Genomic DNA, 19873 nt, shown 5'->3' with positions numbered 1-19873 from the left:
GAATGGAATCTGATGCGCGAATATGAAGAGGAAGAGTATTCCATAACCTGGGTGCAGCAACGGCAAAGGCACGGTCTCCTCTGGTCTTCAGCCGAGACCTAGGTTGCACTAAGAGCAGTTGGCCCGATGATCTTAGTGCTCTCTGAGGGCTATACAGACAGAGGAGATCAGCTAGGTAGTCAGGTGCCATATTGTTTAGAATTTTACAAGTAAACAATAAAATTTTAAAATCAATTCGGTATTTAATAGGAAGCCAGTGTAAATTTTCCAGAACAGGGGTGATAGAATCGTACTTTCTAGTGCCGGTCAAGAGACGTGCTGCGGCATTTTGGACCAGCTGCAAACGCTGAAGAAGAGAAGATTGTAGGCCCAAGTAGAGAGAATTACAATAATCCAGTCTTGAAGTGATGAAAGCATGAATGAGTTTCTCCAGATCTTTGTGTGGTATGTAAGGTTTAGCCTTAGAAATTAGGCGTAGTTGGTGAAAGCTGGTTTTTACCACAGTAGAGACCTGTTTATCTAGTTTGAAGGAACTATCCATGAAAACTCCAAGATTCCTAGCAGCATCAGTAAGGTGGTTAGCAACAGGCCCGAATGTGCCAGTCAGTTGTCCCAGAGGCATATTTCTATCAAAAACAATAATTTCTGTCTTCTTTTCATTTAAAGTAAGAAAGTTACGTCATAACCAGTTTTTGACATCGCTCAGACAATCAAACAGAGGATGTAGTGAAGATGAAACATCCCCAGTCAGGTGGAGGTAGATTTGAATATCATCAGCATAGCAGTGAAAAGAGACATTATGTTTTTCAAAAGTGGAGCCCAAGGGCAGCATATACAGAGAAAACAACACAGGACCCAATACCGAGCCCTGGGGCACACCACAACGAAAATGGGCAGAAGAAGAGGAATATTTTCCCATCATGACAGAGAACGACCTCTCAGAGAAATATGATTTAAACCAAGATAGAACATTTCCTTTAAGGCCTACTACTTGTTCCAATCTTGCCAAAAGGATATCATGGTCAACCGTGTCAAAGGCTGAAGTCAAATCCAATAGAACTAAGACCACAGAGTATGGAAGAAATATAGTATCATCAGAATTCAAGTATTTTTAGACATTGAATTTATGACACTGAATTTTTATCCTCCAAATTTCCCTGCAAAAATATTCACCTGCAAAAATTCACCTGCAAAAATTCACCTGCAAAAAATTCACCTGCAAAAATTCACCTGAAAAAAATTCACCTGCAAAAATTCACCTGAAAAAAATTCACCTGCAAATATTCAACTGCAAAAGTGATGAACTTTAATGACCCAAGCCAGAGCAATCAGCACCAGATCGAGTCGAGTGGCTCTCAGCCAATTAAATTACGCTGTTTGATCACATGACACCGTTAGCCAGCAGTGTGTCTCCTAAAAGAGAGCTGTTTAAAGGTGAGTGATTAAGTTTTTCTCCTAAATAGAGATCATTACAGAACGCCTAGTCCTACTTAAAATCCCATTTATTATTATTATTTTTTTTATCATCTACTCGAACTAAGGAAAACGTTTGACTAACTCAAAGACAATTTCCACGCCTCCCCTGCCTGACTGCAGAGGCAGTTTTGAATTTAGGAGCGCCAAGATGGCAGCGGCAAACCCTGGCGGCTCTCCGGTGAGTATATATATATTTTTTTATCTTCAAGTTTGTCTTTTGAAACCTTAATTTTATTTAAATCCGTTGCTCACGTATAAAGTACACAGACGGGGTCTTTGCTCAACTCGTCTGAGGCGTGTCTCACTAAGCGCTACATGCTAGCATCCTGCTAACCGAGCTACCCTTTACATGCTGTGCTTTAGAAAATAGGATACTCGTTAAAAAAAATACTCCGCAGATATTGATAGACGAACACTGCAAATATAATGTTGGAAACGAGAACGGCCTTTGGTGAAGGGGTAAAATACACCATGAATAGAGCCATAGAGTGAATGGCTGCCATGGTTGCAGAACAGCCTGATTTAATGACAAGAATGGGGAAGAGTGAGGTGAAGTGAACCACAGCCACAAAACACGGTCAGACAAGGCGGCAAAAGGGCAGTGATCTGTCCGTCAGTATGAAGTTGGTGTGTGCTTTGGTGAACAAAAACTCCAGACTGGTAGCAGGAAGATGGGAGACTCGTGTTTCACTGGAATAGTGGTGAATTAAAACATCCTTTGTTGGGGACATTTCGGTGTAAATGCATCCATACAGGCAAGACAGAGGCAGACTAGACAGTGAAGAAAACAAGGCAAACATTAGAAATATAAAAACGGAAATATAGGATGAGTCGGGGATGAGTTCCTGCCCCAAGTGGAGGAGTTCAAGTATCTCGGGGTCTTGTTCGCGAGTGATGGGAGAAGGGAGCCGGAGATCGACAGACGGATTGGGGCTGCAGCTGCAGTAATGCGGACGCTGCACCGGTCCGTCGTGGTGAAGAGGGAGCTGAGTGTAAAAGCGAAGCCCTCAATTTACCGGTCGATCTACGTCCCTACCCTCACCTATGGCCTTTACATGACTAACGTCCCCTCTTCTCCCTACCTCACATTAGCCCCCATCTTTCTTCCAGGTGGAAAAGACCCGTCACCTTCTGGGAGAGGCGGCTCCCGTGGGAACAGCTCCCACCACCAAGTCCCTGAGTGAGTCTCTGTCCCCCAGCGTGAGCTCCAGCACTCTGTCCACGTCCACCTCCGCCTCCTCGCAGATCTCCAGCACCACCTTTGAAAGCGTGAGAAGGAGCTGGCCACCAAGGTGAGAAAAACGTGGGCTTAGTGGGCGTTCTTGTTGCTGCCTTCTTCCTTCTCTGCTCGGAGCTGATCGGTCTTGTTCCTGTTGTGTTGTAGTGCCTGCGCCTTCTGACACACACCTTCAATACTGAATACAACCAGCTGGTGAACAGCATCAGTGACTGCAAGGTGAGAAATAATACAAAGAAATTAAAAAATAGCCTTTCTGTGTCACATCAGGGAGTTCCTATATTGACGTCTACCTCATCCTGCTGTTGTTTCACTTCAGCTTTCTCTCATCTCACCGATCGGACGTGATCCATCCGTGACGAGCTTCAGCAGTGCCACCCTCACCCCTTCCTCTACCTGCCCCTCTCTCGGACTCCCGCTGTGGCTCCATGGGCCAGAAGTAAACATATTTTTAGGAACATTGACCTCGATCTGCAAACGGTTATTGACAGGTTATCCATTTGATTCTAACTTGGTGTGATTTGTGTTAAAGGACCCCTGAGAACAGCTCACGTGCCTCCAGTCCCTCCTGCTCAGACTGTGAAAACTTCCCGATGGTTCCCACTCTGGAGACCTCCTACCTTGCGCGGGCTGCAAAAGAACGAGTTCCTGAACTTGGTGCCTGATATTGAAGAAATGCGACCAGGGTGAGTAATGCCATATTAACCCAAATACTGTCACTATGACATGTGTCTCACAGACCAAATGTAAGTCGACACTCATGTTCTCTAGTTCAAGCAGAAATGATGTGGATCGATTCAAATTCCTGAGCCTGGATGATTTCAGCTGGAAACAAACTGTCGGGGGAAAACTCTGTAAAAAACCCAGGAGAAATAAAGACACAATGAGACAAAGTTACTTTCTTTATCAAACGTGTACACGGGTGAGCTGCTAAGAACAACTCACACCATGCACAGTGGCTTGGTAATTTTTATAGGCACAGAGCACAGAGACAGTGAGAACAGGATAACAAATAATAAACAGATAAAATAAAACAACTCCATATATGGTGCTAGTCTCGTCAGCAGAGAGCTAGGGAAGATAAAACAATCTAAAACAATATGTCCCAGAAACAAGATGTGTTTGCTGGGAAAGTCTAAAAAGATAATTCTAAACTAATCTAACCACAGGCAGAGGGCAGACAAAAGGCATCTTTGTACATTTAAAAGAAGGTAAAGAAACATAGAATCATTTTTCCTGTAACATTCCCTCCTGTTTTAACTTATTTTAAATGTATACAACAATTGTCTGTGAAGGTTATTTATTAAGTATCTTAAGCAGTTTTTTAATTTTCAAAATGTCAGCATAGCAGAAATGGAAGTCATTTGGTCTAAAGAATAAAACAAAAGAAAATAATAAAAAGAAAAACATAGTAAATGAAAATCATAGTAAATGAAATAACAAGTGGAATAAACAAGAAAAAATAATAAAACTAAAACTACAAAAAATAAAGGATAAAAACTAAAATGAAAACTTTGTATTTAAAAATGATGAAAACCTAATATGTAAAATGAAAACTTCAAAAAATACAAGGATGAGAACTTCAAAAAATAAAAGGATGAAAACTTTATATTTAAAATGAAAAACTTTATGTTTAAAACTGAAAACTTCAAAAAATAAAAGGATGAAAACCTGCATAACCTACTAATGTTTTAATCAGTGCGTGATCACTTGACAAGTCATTTTTAATCACCACGTCATTCATTAGCAGTTATTACAAGTTCTCCTCTAACAGAATTGCAACGGGATTCATTAGCAGTTATTACAAGTTCTCCTCTAACAGAATTGCAACGGGATGCTGGTCTTCTTCAGGCACGGCAACATAAGCAGTCATTGTAGTTGTTATCATCTTTGAAATCATTACTCTTAGGCATGGCAACACACACAACACTAATATGAGCAGTGCTATCATGATGAGACCTAGAAGGAAAAATGGCTTTGCTACAGCAGCCAGCCATGAACCGCTGAACAGCCAGTCCAGCCAGCCTTGTGCTGTAGCTGCTCCAGGTGTGTGGTCAGTGACATATTTTTGCAGAGCGGTCAAATTCTGCAAAGCTTCATAAATGTCCCCTCCAGTTTCGTATCCATCAGGGATAAAAGTGCAACATGTTTCCCTGATCAGCTTGCAAACTCCTCCTTGTGATGCGGTTAGCAGGTCTAGTGTCAGTCTGTTCTGCAGCACCATCGTTCTGATGGCCTGCTGTTCTCCTGCTAAGGCGGTTCCCAGGGTCCTAGTCAAGTTGATGTGTCGTAGCAGAGCATATCGGTTGATTTCCACGTGATCCCGCACCTCGGCAACTCCAATGCCGGGGATCAAGCTCTGTAAGAATTTCACTCCTCCTCAGATGCGAAACTCTGGTTCCTTTACTGCTTGGTGCCGTCCGTGCACATCCTGTCTGGTAATGAGTCTTTGTTTGTAGTATCATTCGGTAGCTGTAGTTGGAGCGACAGTTGAGGCTCATCAGTGTCGCGTTACTGGCACAGGTTTCGTTGAGTGAACAGTCCATACACTTCCTCTCGTTCCTCGGTGGGCAGAAAGTGTATATGTATTTGCATAGCAGTCAGTTTTATTATTCAAGTAAGCTGTAGTGTTCATAAACTGCCACCAGAAATTAGTGGCATAGCCATGGGGAAACGTGGTGTACTTTGTCATACAGTGTCTGCCTTTTCTTCATATAGCGTGACTTATTGTCCCTCACGGAAGCAAAGGTGAGGAGCCCGGCCATGGTCAGGGCCGCTGCAGTTGTTAAGAGCCACCACCTCATGACGACGGGACACACCCTCCTGTCGCGAGTAGACCCCCCGGCCAGGAAAGCTGACCCCTCCACCGGGCGAGATCACAACAAGTGGGCAAGCCTGCCGTCAGCTGTGTTTAGATGGCTTCACTGACTCGCCTGCAGTGACTCTGATGGATCCAGGATGGTCGTTCCGCAATTTTGCAAGCGGTCGGTGTAGTGAGGAGGACTTGGTATGGCCCCTCCCACCTGGGTGTGCTCCAGTTTTTCCTTTGGAGCACCTTGATCAGAACCCAGTCACCGGGCTGTGATCTGCAAGACACTTGATAGACATCATTACATTCTTCGTCATTTACAATCATCTCTTTATTTTCCTACAACTTAGACATACATTTTGCTACTGAAATTATATCTGCCTTTTTCACTGGGTAGATTTCTGGCCACTTTGAGAATACATCTATAACCACTAGGGTGTATTTTTACCCTTGGCATTCATTTAGCTCAATAAAGTCCATATGGATTGTGTGGTCTCAGGTTTCCCTGAGCATTATATTTTTGACACGTCATGCACGTTCTGACAAATTGTTTTGCTGAGGTTTCAAAATTTACAGTGTAGAATTTACAGTGTAGAAATGAGAGTTGACAATACTGGTCAGTCCCCCCGTTGACAAATGCGTACAGCCATGAGTCACTAATGCCGCCATTTTGTGGAGGAATTTTGGCAACACTGGCTTGCCATAACACATCATTAAGTCGTTTGTCAGAACTGCACCGTGTTTTAGCCATTTTGCCTGCTCTGCTGTGCTTGCTGCTTTTGTTCATTTTTCAACACATCCAGTGGAATCTGATGTGTGTTTACTGCCATCAATGTGATGTTTGTCTTTTGTGCCGCCTATTTTGCTGCTCTGTCAGCAAAATTGTTGCCTGTAGTAATGAAAGAGTCAGTAGGCGTTGTAAGAGGTTGGCATGCTGGTTTGCCAGTTGGTGTAATCATTCCTCTGTTATGCCAAATTTTTTGCAAAATGATGCACAGCAGAGAAAACATACTGGCTGTCTGTATGTATGTTTATTAGTTTGTCTTTGTGTATTTAGCTTTCGCGTATCACAGCTATCAGCTCAGCGCTCTGTGCAGGACATGAAGAAGAAAGTGGTTTTGCTTCTATTATTTTACTATCTGTGGTTACTGCGTAACCTACACAGTTTCGGCCTGTGCTGTAAGGTCAAATGCTGTTCTCCTAGCTTCCACACTTGCTGATCATAAGGTGGATCTGGGCCTGGAGTTTGTTTAAATCTCAGAATGTTGTGATACTCGGTCGGTTTCTGGCACTCAGGTGTAATACCAGAAAAGAATGGCATGACTGCTATCTTAAGTTTTGTCAGAGCGTCTCTACCTAGCAAATTTACTGGACACGACGGGTCATATATGCATTTAATAAAGCACCTGCGGCCACTTGCTGTGTGTACTAGTTCTAAAAGGGCAGTTAATTGTTGTACAGTTGTGTGGCCTGAAGCTGACTTTACAACTAATTTGTCCTTTACTCCTACAATCTCGTGGGAAGTGACCTTCCTCTCCACGGTTCTAGCAGGCGTTGTCTCTATGTTATCTGCTGTTTCTGCGTGGCTGTCTGCAGCCTTGGTGTTTGTGACTTTGCTCGCCTCTCTGTTCCTGATAGCCACCTGCGGATTAGTGTTTTAGTCTATTGTCAACAGTCAGCCTTATTTTGAAGTTACAGAAAGCTTCTTCTTTTTTGTTTGTCTTGGTTTGGGAGAATAGATGCAACACTACATTTTCACTTGAGGCAGTTTTGAATAATTTCTAGTTTTTCAAACAATTCATGGATCTCACACATTTGAAACGTTCAAGTTAGGGTTGTTTCCCATTTATACATATATATATATATATATATATATATATATATATATATATATATATATATATTTAACTTTGCATAGCTCACAGCTCTAAACCTAGGCATTTTTCAATCATATGCCTAATCACTATGTGTCACTGTGACTCTCAAGTATTGTCACAAGTTCGTTTAAATTCGTTTCCAAAACCAACAAAATAATCAAACAAAAAACATAAACGTGTCAGGACACAAAAGAAAAAAGAAAAATGCTGCCACCCGAACAAGGCAGAAGTCTGCATATGTTGGCTTTTAATAGCATGCAGCTTGTAACATGGTAGACTAATGTGCCTGTGTTAATTCAGCTCCATATTATTGTGTGAAGTTGCACTGGGTTGGGAGTGGTTTTGTGGTTGTCACATTTTTGGTGAGCCAATGGCTGGAATGGGGTTGGACTAATTAGAGGCAGGTGTACTTGATTGCACTGATACACTGGTCTTCTTATAGCCCACACTACAAACACTGCTGTGTTGTTTTGTCTCTCTGTGCAGGTATGTAATGTGATGAAATCAGATATGTTTGGGATGGATGGGTTTTGCACTATGAATTTTATATTAGGTGTGTCGTTTTGTCTCTCTGTGCAGGCCAGGGCCTATTATATGCCACAGCCTAAAGGCAGCAGGGTTGCAGAGGCTTGAGTGACCACTGACTATATGCTTGCAGGGTGGTGGGTCTCCAAGGACAACTTCTAACCCTGTTAAAGGCAACATGTGGAGTGCAACTTGGCTGTGTGGCATAGCTGGCTCTGGCCTTGGGACTGTGTGTTTTTATACAATTCTTAAGTGGGACACTGGACTGTTTTATCTTTTATCTCTTGATATATTTTTTGTCAATAAATTATCTTTTAGAATTTTATTGACTGTCATCTTTTTCCCACGACTGAGACGGTTGGTCAGACCTAGAGTCTTTCTTTGGGTGTGTTACAGCAGCTTCTGCTCTAAAAGAAACAAATAAATAAAAAGAAAAGAAAATGTGGAACATGCTCATCAGCTTAGCAGTGTCTACATATTTAATTCAGCTTCTCAATCCTGTAGTTGTAGCTGTTGTCTACAGGGTTTTGCTTATTGGTTGTTATTATAGGTGTGCTCTATCTCAGCAATGTGTCATTCTAGAATGATAAGTTTCAAGCTGGTCAAGTGCCTCTATGCACTTCATTAGTTTAGTTATTCTCTGTATTGTCTTCATCTCACATGTCATTACACTGAGTTTCAGCAAACCTTAAGCTTGATGCAGACTACTGCTTAACAATTATTCACCTCACATCATAACCGATTAAGGTGCCTCTTCATATTAATATTATGTCATTGTTAATATTATCCTCTTTGTCTTATATAACAGCAATAGCATATTATAATATTTTATCAGTGTGTACCACTATACTACTACTGAGCCAATTTGATAGTTAGGATCATCTTATTCAGCAAACAGATAATTTAGAATTCATCCAATCTGCGGTCACATTTGTTCTCTCTGTTACATGGCGGACCAGGCAGTTCTATTATAATGTATTATTTATATTTTATTTTGTATCCATCAAGGGCTTCAGATGACCTGCAGAATCATCCTTTTCCCAAGGTGGAGACAGTTACCTTTTCACACACTGTCCTTGGCTGAACAGTGACACAGCCTTAATATACCTTATTTATTTTATTAAAATATTTTCGTGTGAATTATTTGCTTTATATTCATTTTATACATGCTGGGCATGGTCATCATGCCAACTGTGTTTCATTGATAATATCACTTTACAGGTTGTTATCCTTGCTATTATTAATTTCAAATACTCTAAAGATAATTTCTACTGTAATTTTCCCTTTGTTTATCTTTATTTCGTACTTTTTATATTTATATCTACTCAGTGGGGTCTGTTTTCAACCCTTTTAAACTACTTCAAACTACTGTGATCTCTAGTTTTCACCTAATAAGGGATTATTAAGTTCTTCCTGATATGGGTGGTGCTGCAGATGCGGCTGCAGGAGTGAGTGATGGTTTACTAAAAGGATTGTGGGGACTGCAGTGTCTCGTCTTCTGGTTTTACTAAACTGGCAGTTGAGTTCTGGTCTTCTGACTGTTTATATTTTCTTTTCTTAAATCTCTCAGTTTACAGACACTGTTTTTGTCCGGCGTCTGGACCTTTTTTTTTTTTCTCACCACTGCTCGTCAGCAGGAGTGAGTTTTAATTTCACTTGCTTGATTACCCATCTTATTTATGTATTTACTTATTTTTGTTTAAGTAATATATACACGATACAGCTGCTATCACCTTCGCTGGTATTAGAGACGAGAGTGGTTGCTCACACGCCCTTCTACTTTCGGACTATTTCCAAAAGCGGTGTGAACTTTACGAGACGGAACTCGACCGTTCTCTCAACTCACCAGCACGTCAGTGAATAGCAGTAAAAGAAAAACACAGTAGGAGCAGCTCAGTCTCTTATTGGACCGTGAAAATTCAGCTTGCTCCATTAATTACAACAATACACACACATACATTCACATTCACACTTATTCGCGCGATCGGAACCCTTATCATAAGGGGAGCTGCCAGTCTTTCTGTAGACGAGCTACTTATTCCCTAGACCCTGTCTAGACCCAGCTGGGGGAGCTACCCAGAGCTCCAAACCTAACCCACAGAAGTGGGGAGCTTCCAGTCGACGAGCTCCAAGCTACCAGCCGACGAGCTACTTTAAACCCACAGAGGTGGGGAGCTTCCAGTCGCGACGAGCTACTTTCGCTATTTTAAATTCCCTGAATTTAAAATACGCTTTTACGCAAGATTGTGTCAGTGTGTCTGTATCTACCTGGTCGGTGTCGCCGGGTCTGGTCCACCTCGATCGGGCCCCACCACCGTGGGTCGCTTTCTAAGACGTTGGCCAAGACCCGAATTTAACGCTCTTGGTCTTTTTCCACACACCTGGTGTGTGGGCTGTCGACAGGCGAACAACGTGGACTGGTCACGGAGATGGGACACGATGGAGGTGCTCCGGCTGTCGAAGGACCAAGAAATGTTGGGGGAAAACTCTGTAAAAGACCCAGGAGAAATAAAGACACAATGAGACAAAGTTACTTTCTTTATCAAACGTGTACACGGGTGAGCTGCTAAGAACAACTCACACCATGCACAGTGGCTTGGTAATTTTTATAGGCACAGAGCACAGAGACAGTGAGAACAGGATAACAAATAATAAACAGATAAAATAAAACAACTCCATATATGGTGCTAGTCTCGTCAGCAGAGAGCTAGGGAAGATAAAACAATCTAAAACAATATGTCCCAGAAACAAGATGTGTTTGCTGGGAAAGTCTAAAAAGATAATTCTAAACTAATCTAACCACAGGCAGAGGGCAGACAAAAGGCATCTTTGTACATTTAAAAGAAGGTAAAGAAACATAGAATCATTTTTCCTGTAACACAAACCAACTCTGCTTCTTCCTCAGATAATTCAATTCAATTTTATTTATATAGCGCCAAATCACAACAAAAGTCGCCTCAAGGCGCTTCATAGATACAGAGAAAAACCCAACAATCATATGACCCCCTATGAGCAAGCACTTTGGCGACAGTGGGAAGGAAAAACTCCCTTTTAACAGGAAGAAACCTCCAGCAGAACCAGGCTCAGGGAGGGGCGGGGCCATCTTCTGCGACCGGTTGGGGTGAGAGAATGAAGACAAGATAAAAGACATGCTGTGGAAGAGAGACAGAGGTTAATAACAGATATGATTCAATGCAGAGAGGTCTATTAACTCATACTGAGTGAGAAAGGAGACTGGAAAGGAAAAACTCAATGCATCATGGGAATCCCCGGCAGCCTACGTCTATTGCAGCATAACTAAGGGAGGATTCAGGGTCACCTGGTCCAGCCCTAACTATATGCTTTAGCAAAAAGGAAAGTTTTAAGCCTAATCTTAAAAGTAGAGATAGTGTCTGTCTCCTGAATCCAAACTGGAAGCTGGTTCCACAGAAGAGGGGCCTGAAAACTGAAGGCTCTCCCTCCCATTCTACTTTTAAATACTCTAGGAACAACAAGTAGGCCTGCAGAGCGAGAGCGAAGTGCTCTAATAGGGTGATATGGTACTACAAGGTCATTAAGATAAGATGGGGCCTGATTATTTAAGACCTTGTATGTGAGGAGCAGGATTTTGAATTCAATTCTGGATTTAACAGGAGAAATATGCTCTCTCTTTCTAGTCCCTGTCAGGACTCTTGCTGCAGCATTTTGGATTAGCTGAAGGCTTTTCAGTGAGTTTTTTGGACATCCTGATAATAATGAATTACAGTCGTCCAGCCTGGAAGTAATAAATGGTAAATGCCCTGTATTTATATAGCGCTTTACTAGTCCCTAAGGACCCCAAAGCGCTTTACATATCCAGTCATCCACCCATTCACACACACATTCACACAATAAATGCATGAACTAGTTTTTCAGCGTCACTCTGAGACAGGATATTTCTAATTTTAGAGATGTTGCGCAAATGGAAGAACGCAGTCTTACATATTTGTTTAATATGTGCGTTGAAGGACATGTCCTGGTCAAAAATGACTCCAAGGTTCCTCACAGCGTTACTGGAGGCCAAGGTAATGCCATCCAGAGTAAGAATCTGGTTAGATACCATATTTCTAAACTTTTCAGGGCCGAGTACAATAACCTCAGTTTGATCTGAATTAAGAAGCAGAAAGTTAGCGGCCATCCAGGTCTTTAAGTCTTTAAGACATTCCTGCAGTGTAACTCATTGGTGTGTGTTATCTGGCTTCATGGACAGATAGAGCTGGGTGTCATCTGCATAGCAGTGAAAATTTATGCTATGTCTTCTAATGATGCTGCCTAGGGGAAACATGTATAATGTAAACAGAATTGGTCCTAGCACTGAACCCTGTGGAACTCCATAATTAACCTCAGTGTGTGAAGAGGACTCTCCATTTACATGCACAAATTGGAGTCTATTAGATAGATATGTCACAAACCAAACTGTACACTGGTAAACTGTTACAATAAAAAAGACCGTAATTTTCTTTACTCTTCTTTATTTATGTAACTTTTGTTTTCACTGGCAATTTAGTGTTAGGTTAGGACAAAAAACAAATTAGGAAGGTTAAAGACAGAACATTACTAGATTGTGGTTTTAATTAAAATGTAGCCTTTGACAATGCTGAACACATGAGAAGCTACTTTAAGGCATATCACCCAATTTGTAATATTGCTAAACATTTCTTAAGGCAGACAAGTTATGCTGGCTGGGTCAGTGTCATTTTTGTTGTAATTGATGTCTGGTTTGTTCTGTTCCCTAGTGATGGGTAGGGATGGGTACCAGTATCCGGTGTTCTGACATAATCCTTGAAATAGTAATAACACAGTATCCTCAGCAAAGATGAATTAAACAAGTTTTATTTTAATGGAAGTTTACTTCAAGTCTTCAGATTTTTACTGTCTTTTATTTGATTACTTTAAAGTATATGATTACATTAGAGTAATTAAATAAAGACAGTTTTGATGGAGCTCCTGAGCCAGCCCAAGCTCTCTATGAAGACGAGGAAAAACTCCCCTGGGGGGGCCAGACTGACGGGAAGAAACCTCGGGAAAGCCCATTCAAAGAGAGATCCCCTTTCCTGGGATGGCTGGGGGGGGTTACAGGAATTCCAAAACACTGAAATTTAAAGTGGGCCAATTAAAAAAAATTATTTCCTGAAAAAAAGAAAGGTAATTCATACATCACACATAAATGATAACGTCTGAATTGTGTGTGTTTGTGTGTGTGTGTGATAGGCTTATCTCAGCCAAGTGTGATGCTGTAGCTCCTCCAGCGTCGGCCGCGTCTCCGGGACTTTGGTTAAACAGGCGTCCAAGAAATCCCGGCAGTCTGGAAAGAAAGGAAAGAGAAAAAACATGAAGATGATAGTTCCAGTGGTCCAAGCCATCAGTCAGTCTTGAAGTGTGACGTTTTCTTACTTTTGGACAGATGTCTTTTGAATTTCAGGCGCTTTTTGAGGAAGCTCGTGGTGTTAAAGTCCCCGGCATGAAGCGCTTCGTACAGAACCACTCCCATTTGCCATACCGTGGTGGGTCCACACCTGTAGCAACTGCGCCCGTACCACTCGGGAGGGGAGTAAATTTCTGTACCTAATAAACAGACACAATTGCAATTTCTTCTAAAACAAAAGGCGAAAATTGTGACATCTGTGAAGAGCAAGAGCAGAATATGTTACCATAGAAGACGCGGTACTGCGACTGCTCCTTAACAAAGCAGCTCAGTCCAAAGTCGATGATACGAACACGCGGTACATCTGAGCCGGTCTCAATTAGAATGTTCTCACTCTTGATGTCCCGGTGAAAGATGTGTTTATCCTCCAGGTGCTTCGCAGCATCAACCAGCTGCTTCAGAATGACCTGGAATCAGAGCAGGGCGATATGACCAAAAATATTTATCACGATATACATTTGAAAAGTTGCGATGACGATATAACTGACGATATAACTGACGATATAACTGACACTAGACAAAATACTTTACAACTCCACAACTTTATTAGTGCAAAAAACCCCATAAATGTATTTTCACTTAAACAAGCAGCTGTTTTTTTATGTGCATTAAAGTTATATAAAAATGTAACAGTGCAAATGCAAATTCCTTGCTGACAGTTTAACCAAAAGGCATTTCCAGTGGAAATTGGCCGACATATCCTCAGCATAACCATGTAAAATATCCACAAAGCTTAAAAAGAGGTTATTCACACACAATACGGTAATATCACGTTGAGGTGCAGTACGTATCACTCCGCGAGGCGCCTGCCTACGATAGCCGTAATGCTCCGACAATCCATCGAGCGGTGCGGCTTTGTAGCTTAGCAAAGTCGCCGTGTACATAAAATCGTTTTGAGGTCAGTAAACACAACCAGAATTCATACATAAGGCACACGGGATTATAAGGGGCACTGTCGAGTTTCAGAAAAATCAAAGGATTGATTTTAAGTGTGCCGTATTTTCCAAACAACACGGTAATAACGGCGGCCCGCTAGCATGCGCTACCAAAAATCGTGCTTTGTTGTGTATCTGACGGACGAAAGCTAAACCAGTTCCACACCACTAAAGTTGCAGCATTTTTACAAACCAGTTCTGGTTCATCCGTTTCATTCAACGATCCACTTTTGCTCTTCTCTTTCTGCGTCACTGCCATCTGCGTATGTAAACATAGGCACTGCGCATGCGCGTTTTACCTATTCTAGCGCGATATTTCATTTTCCTATCGTTGCCCAAAATTACACCGGTATTACCGTGAATGGTATGATATAGCCCAGCCCTACCTGGAAACGATGAAAAAGACAATAATCAATCAATGGGTTACTGTTTCTCTAATACTCTGTGCTTTGATTGAATGATGTACAGTCTAAGACTCTTCTAAAGCAAGTCAACTTGCCTTGGCCTTGTCCTCTGGCAAAAATCCTCCATTTTCTTCTATGTATTTATCCAGGTCCACAGCGGGGACAGGTCTCTCCATCACCAGGATCAGCTCTCTGCCAAAGTCAAACCACTCCAACAGAGACACTGGGGCTGATGTTTCCACTGATCCATCTGCTTCAGCTGCAAGCTTCAGCATGATGGCAACTTCCACTGACACATTCTTCCCGTTATCATCCTGAAATATTTCAACAAAGTGGATGATGAGGCACAGACGTTCCACAGGTGAACGCTGCATGCAATCCACTAATGTAAAAACAATTCAAGTCTTGCACATTTACCTTCACTTTGCAGTACACTTTCCCCTTTGGGATGTGTTTGATGGCCACCTAAAAGACACAGGGCATTGATGAGCATTTCCTCAGTATGACATCATTAAAGGTGTAAAACAGCATACATCTCAGCTTACGATATTATCCCTTATCTGCATTACTGCCTGTCTTACTACCACCATCTGAACACTTACTGGTAAATGATCCTTTATGCGGTAGCCAGCGCAAACTGCTCCGCATCCTCCTTCTCCAAGCCGGTGCTCCTCCACGTATCTCGCTTGGAAGTCACCTAAACAGACAAACACAAATTGGGTTTTACTACAGCTGTCACACAAATTACTCTCTGCTGTACCCTAAATGTTCATTTTGCTCTTCACCTGAATATAAAAGCTAAGCTGCTTGCTACTTACGTTTCTGTTCAGCCACTGACTTTTTGGCAACGGTTTTGGTTTTGCCCTGGTCCACGTTCTTTTTCTTAGGTGGGTCCCTGGTGTCTCCCGCAGCTTTCCTTTTGCCAGCCTTTTTGTTTTTACTGCAGCTCTCTGAAATCTCTATGCTGCAGTCTGCAGATGTGGAAAACACCAAAAGCACGTCAGCTTATTAGATAATAGACACAAATATCTCCCAAACACTAATATCTTCAAACTAGCAACCAGATGTACACTTAATCTACCCCTCACTCAACTAATTAGCCTACCTTTACCAGTGTCCAACCAGGAAGATGCCTGCCCCTTGTCACCGCTCACATGCTCAAGAAGTTTACGCTTCTTTGCTGTATTGGTTGTCCCCGCTTCATCTTGTTGGACCTTTCGCTTAACTCCCCCGACCACATGAGCATCTGAGCTGGTGGAAGGACCAGCCTGCTCAGTGACCCTCCTTCTTTTTATGGGGGTCGTTTTTTCAGGACTGGCCTTTCTTTTAGCCATCCTGCTCTTACAATCTATAAACAACAACAACACATTAGTGAAAAAGAGCGCTCGACATCAGGACTAGAAGGATTTTGATGTCATTGAATTTTAAATTAGTATTGCTTACAATATAACAACAAGTTTATCCTTTTGATAAAAAAACACCAACACGAGTCCATACTAGGTCTACTAAGTCTAGATACTGATGACACTTGTTGCTCTGTTTTCACTGCTCAGTCCAAGAATAAACTTGTCACATTATTTTACCAAAAGACAAAGTGCCCCAGTAACCTTTCTTTGATTAGACATGTTGCACTCAGGTTAGTTTCAATCAAAACCAGGATTTAAATCCTCTAAAAATGAATCATTTTATACACAGAGCCTCAACATTGTTAGAAATGTACATTCTGTTATTTGGGGGATTTTTTTTTTTTTTTACTTACTTTGATCTCCTGGATCTTTCTTATCTGCCTCAGTCGTAACTTTTCTTGTTTCCTTTTTCATCTTAATTTTTTGAGAACTTTTAAAATAGAAAATGTCACCTTAATGAGTGAATAGTCCTTCAAATGTCTGGATGCTTGACTTTTCTAACTAAGCTGTATAAGTCAGTTCTGTAAGTGAGCTTTAAAAGTAAACTCCGGAGTCTATGGCAACACAACATTAGAACCTTGCCTTTTAGTGACATCACTAAAAGGCAGTGTCCCAAGTAGTTTAAAGAAAAACACTCTGGCATTTCATATAATTCAGTAATTTCACATTAAACTTTCTTTCATTATCCTTTCATTATTTGTTTAAAGACTTGATGTGTGGATGCTACTATGAAGACTTCTAGTTGAGCAAACACTAATAAACACTGACTAGTTTATCTGAGATAAAATATAACACTTTTTTATTAAGTCAGTGTTAACTCTGTTTTTTTCTGTTAGGATCATTCAATAGTATCAGAAGAGAAAAGAAAAGTATGTTTTGTTTTGTTTTTTTTCTTCAAGATCTGTTCACATGTACTTAGCAAGAGTGAGTACACAGCGTTAAAAAATGGTACTTAGTGTAGTGAGGAAGGCGAAAAGCAAAGAGAGCATATGAAGGTAATATTGAAGAAGGCGCAGTTTTGAAGTGGTGAAAGGCAAAGGCATGAGTGCAAGCGTAATAAAAGGTAATAGGAGAGATGTAGAGCAGGCGGAGGACTTGGCTGGAGCAGGAAAAGGCAAAAGGGGAAACGCGAGTGCACGTCTGAAACTTCTTCACTGTCAGTGAATCCTAATTCTTAAGACTAACTAAGAAGAATAAATCTATGTATGAATGTCGTTTTGAGCACATCTCCTCTTTCTACTGATCAATTCTTCCACCTAGTGGATAGATGATAGTATTGCAGCTTGTCTCATCACCTGTTGTGTGTTTTGTGTGCTCCAGAACCTGCGTCCTGTTGGAGTACTGTACGTAAAACACACAAACACTGGAGTGAACACAGCTGCTGAACATCTCTATATTCATAACTTCTTCCTGTTATCTCATATCTGTCTCCCTTCATCTGTGTAGGAACGGTGTACAGATGTATGATTATGTCACTCCTGCTCCTCCACCTAACACCTCCACTCCAAACTAAGTTTGCTCTGCTGCTTTGGTTCACTGATCTGCAAGTATCTGTCATTTGTTTGCAGATGTCTGCAGGAATTATTGTAATGATCCATTAATGGTGCCTGATTTCATTCAGTTTTACAGCTTGTCTCGTGTTTTTGAACTGCTTCCCTCACAGTTGTACACAGTGCTAACATGTGCTCTTACTCTGTGTTTTATTCCTGAAGAAAAAGAAAGTGCCCAGCCCAGCAGGATGAAGATGGGCCATACGTCAAGAAGCCGCCAAATGCCTTCATGCTCTATCTCAAAGAGCAGAGGCCAAAGGTCATTGCTGAACTCAACATCCCTGGAAGTGCAGCCGTAAATGCAGTGGTGGGACAGAGAGTAAGTGTGTAACTCTGCATACATTTATGCATCTGTTAATGTTGTCTGCTCATGTTTTTGCATGTGTCCCAGCTGTCCTGTAGTTATGTGTAGTAGCAGTGCTCACAGTGTGTTCTTATGATCTTCTGTCCACAGTGGAAGTCGCTTTCAAACGACCAGAAAGCCAGATATTTCAAGCAGGCTGAAACAGAAAGACAGAATCATGCCAAAGAGCATCCAGCCTGGTCGACCAAAGAAAACTATGTATGTCCAAAGTGCCAACATGCAGTTCACACATGTGTGCATCACTGCACTGAATGATGAAACAGTCACTGCACAGAGTTTGTATCAGCTAATGAAAACTCTGTGTTTGTTTTCAGGGCAAGAAGAGGAAGAGAATCAGACTTAGAAAAGGTGAAAGAAGATTTCTTGGTATCACAGCATCTTACATAAGAAATGTGATGAAAACGAAACAAAAATGTGTTGAAAAAAAGAAGACTTAATGTATTTTTGTTTGCGTTGCAGAATCTGCATCTGTACATGAAGAAGAAGCTCAACAAGCCAACAACTTGTGTATGAGGCCAGCTGAGTCACAGCCATCTTCTTCTTCTCATTCATTTCTGACAGAGCCACATGAGCAGCCACAGACAAAGCCAGATGACAGCAGCGTGCCTCGCCAGCAGCCAGTGTGTTTGCAACTGCCAAACACACAGGCATCACCCTACACACCTCTCTGTCAAGAAAATCAGGTCTCCCCTGCCTCTCACATGAATTTCCCTGAGGACACCTCATTGGACTCCCCTGTTGCAGCCCTTCAGTTCCAGACAGAGGAAGCCTTTGTCGCAGACAGTGAGGAAGAACTGCTGTCAGTGCTGGAAGAGCTCGACCCCCTCCCCATCACTGCGCAGTCTCAGCAGCCCTCACCCACCCCTGCCTCTCCTGTAGATGCCTCTCAAACTGCATCAGTTCAACCCCGAGTTGAATTATTTCAAGACCGAGATGAGCCCATCTGTTTTGCTGAAATCCAAGAAGACATGTGGTCAGTGCTTGACTACCTCCCCGTCTCTCAGCAGTCTAATGTGCTCTCCTCTCCTCATTCACACAACTACTCGACTCCTAAACAAAATCTCATCTGTCCTGCTGATTCCCCTCCATCCAAACTGGCGTCCTCCCCTGTTGCATTCACTGAATTGCCGTCAACAACCCCCATCTTTTGCCAACTAATGAAAAACAATAATTTCATTATAGACTATTGGACTGATTTCAATTGAATTAAACTGTTACTCCTGTTATTTCAACATCTGTCTTTGTGTAAATAAATAAAAAAATAAACAAAAGATGCTTCTGTCATAAGTTACAGCAGGATGAAACAACCTTCATGTAGTTCTTGTTTTTAACACTGCAAACCTTCTTTAGTTCTTTTGTGTCCTTTCATATTCAGCACACATCTGTCAGTGTCCACTAACTGTTAGGGAAAAGCCAGATAAAAACACTGTGGGGTCTTTTGGGACACGTGCTGGTCATAGATATCAGAAATGATCTGTTCTGTATTCAAAGGATACACGAAGGACGTTTGTATTAAATGCAATATAGCGACTGATCATATGCTGCTTTCTTTGGGGGGTTTTCACCACCATGTTACACAAATCCAGTTTCTAACTGAAAAGAAAATCCTTCACCATTTTCTAATCAAATTCCCTGGTTTCCCATGTCAGAGATGTCATGGCTGAAAGGATCATCGCATATTGAGCTCAAAGCTAAACTCTTGTGTAGGGCCTCTTTCCATGTTGCACCATTCATTTTAAAAAGTCCTGGTAACAAGAGACAGAGGTGACTTGATGTATTACAGTTACTTCCCAATTTACAGAAATGATGTGACTTCTGACATTTTCCTAGCAGGAAATGTGCTACTG

The 19873-nt window shown here is 41.7% G+C and overlaps 2 protein-coding genes and 1 pseudogene across 3 annotated transcripts; 1 reads left to right on the top strand and 2 right to left on the bottom strand.

Moving 5' to 3' along the window:
- The first annotated feature begins 1385 nt into the window (after window positions 1–1385).
- On the top strand, window positions 1386–19231 carry LOC146572278 (uncharacterized). Its single transcript, XM_085276309.1, has 7 exons — window positions 1386–1434; window positions 1542–1654; window positions 2569–2768; window positions 17825–17981; window positions 18117–18224; window positions 18341–18374; window positions 18486–19231. Exons 1-7 carry the CDS (start codon window positions 1386–1388, stop codon window positions 19229–19231), a joined length of 1407 nt encoding a protein of 468 aa, XP_085132435.1.
- On the bottom strand, window positions 12760–13825 carry LOC146572280 (serine/threonine-protein kinase pim-2-like; annotated as a pseudogene). The gene is made up of 3 exons (XR_014892870.1): window positions 13817–13825; window positions 13337–13774; window positions 12760–13247 (listed from the first exon to the last, which is right to left on the bottom strand). The product of XR_014892870.1 is annotated as a serine/threonine-protein kinase pim-2-like (transcript).
- LOC146572279 (uncharacterized) lies at window positions 15228–16638 on the bottom strand. The gene is made up of 4 exons (XM_085276308.1): window positions 16466–16638; window positions 15812–16054; window positions 15525–15677; window positions 15228–15403 (listed from the first exon to the last, which is right to left on the bottom strand). The coding sequence occupies exons 1-4, from the start codon at window positions 16524–16526 to the stop codon at window positions 15243–15245; spliced, it is 618 nt and encodes a 205-aa protein (XP_085132434.1). The 5' UTR covers window positions 16527–16638; the 3' UTR covers window positions 15228–15242.
- Window positions 19232–19873: the final 642 nt, after the last annotated feature.

The sequence above is a fragment of the Mchenga conophoros genome, linkage group LG6 (genome assembly GCF_057382185.1).
Source record: "Mchenga conophoros isolate Kocher_MC1m ecotype Shallow Benthic linkage group LG6, M_conophoros_male_GT1.1, whole genome shotgun sequence".
NCBI classification, from domain to species: domain Eukaryota; kingdom Metazoa; phylum Chordata; class Actinopteri; order Cichliformes; family Cichlidae; genus Mchenga; species Mchenga conophoros.
This window is presented reverse-complemented; position numbering and strand designations above follow the sequence as displayed.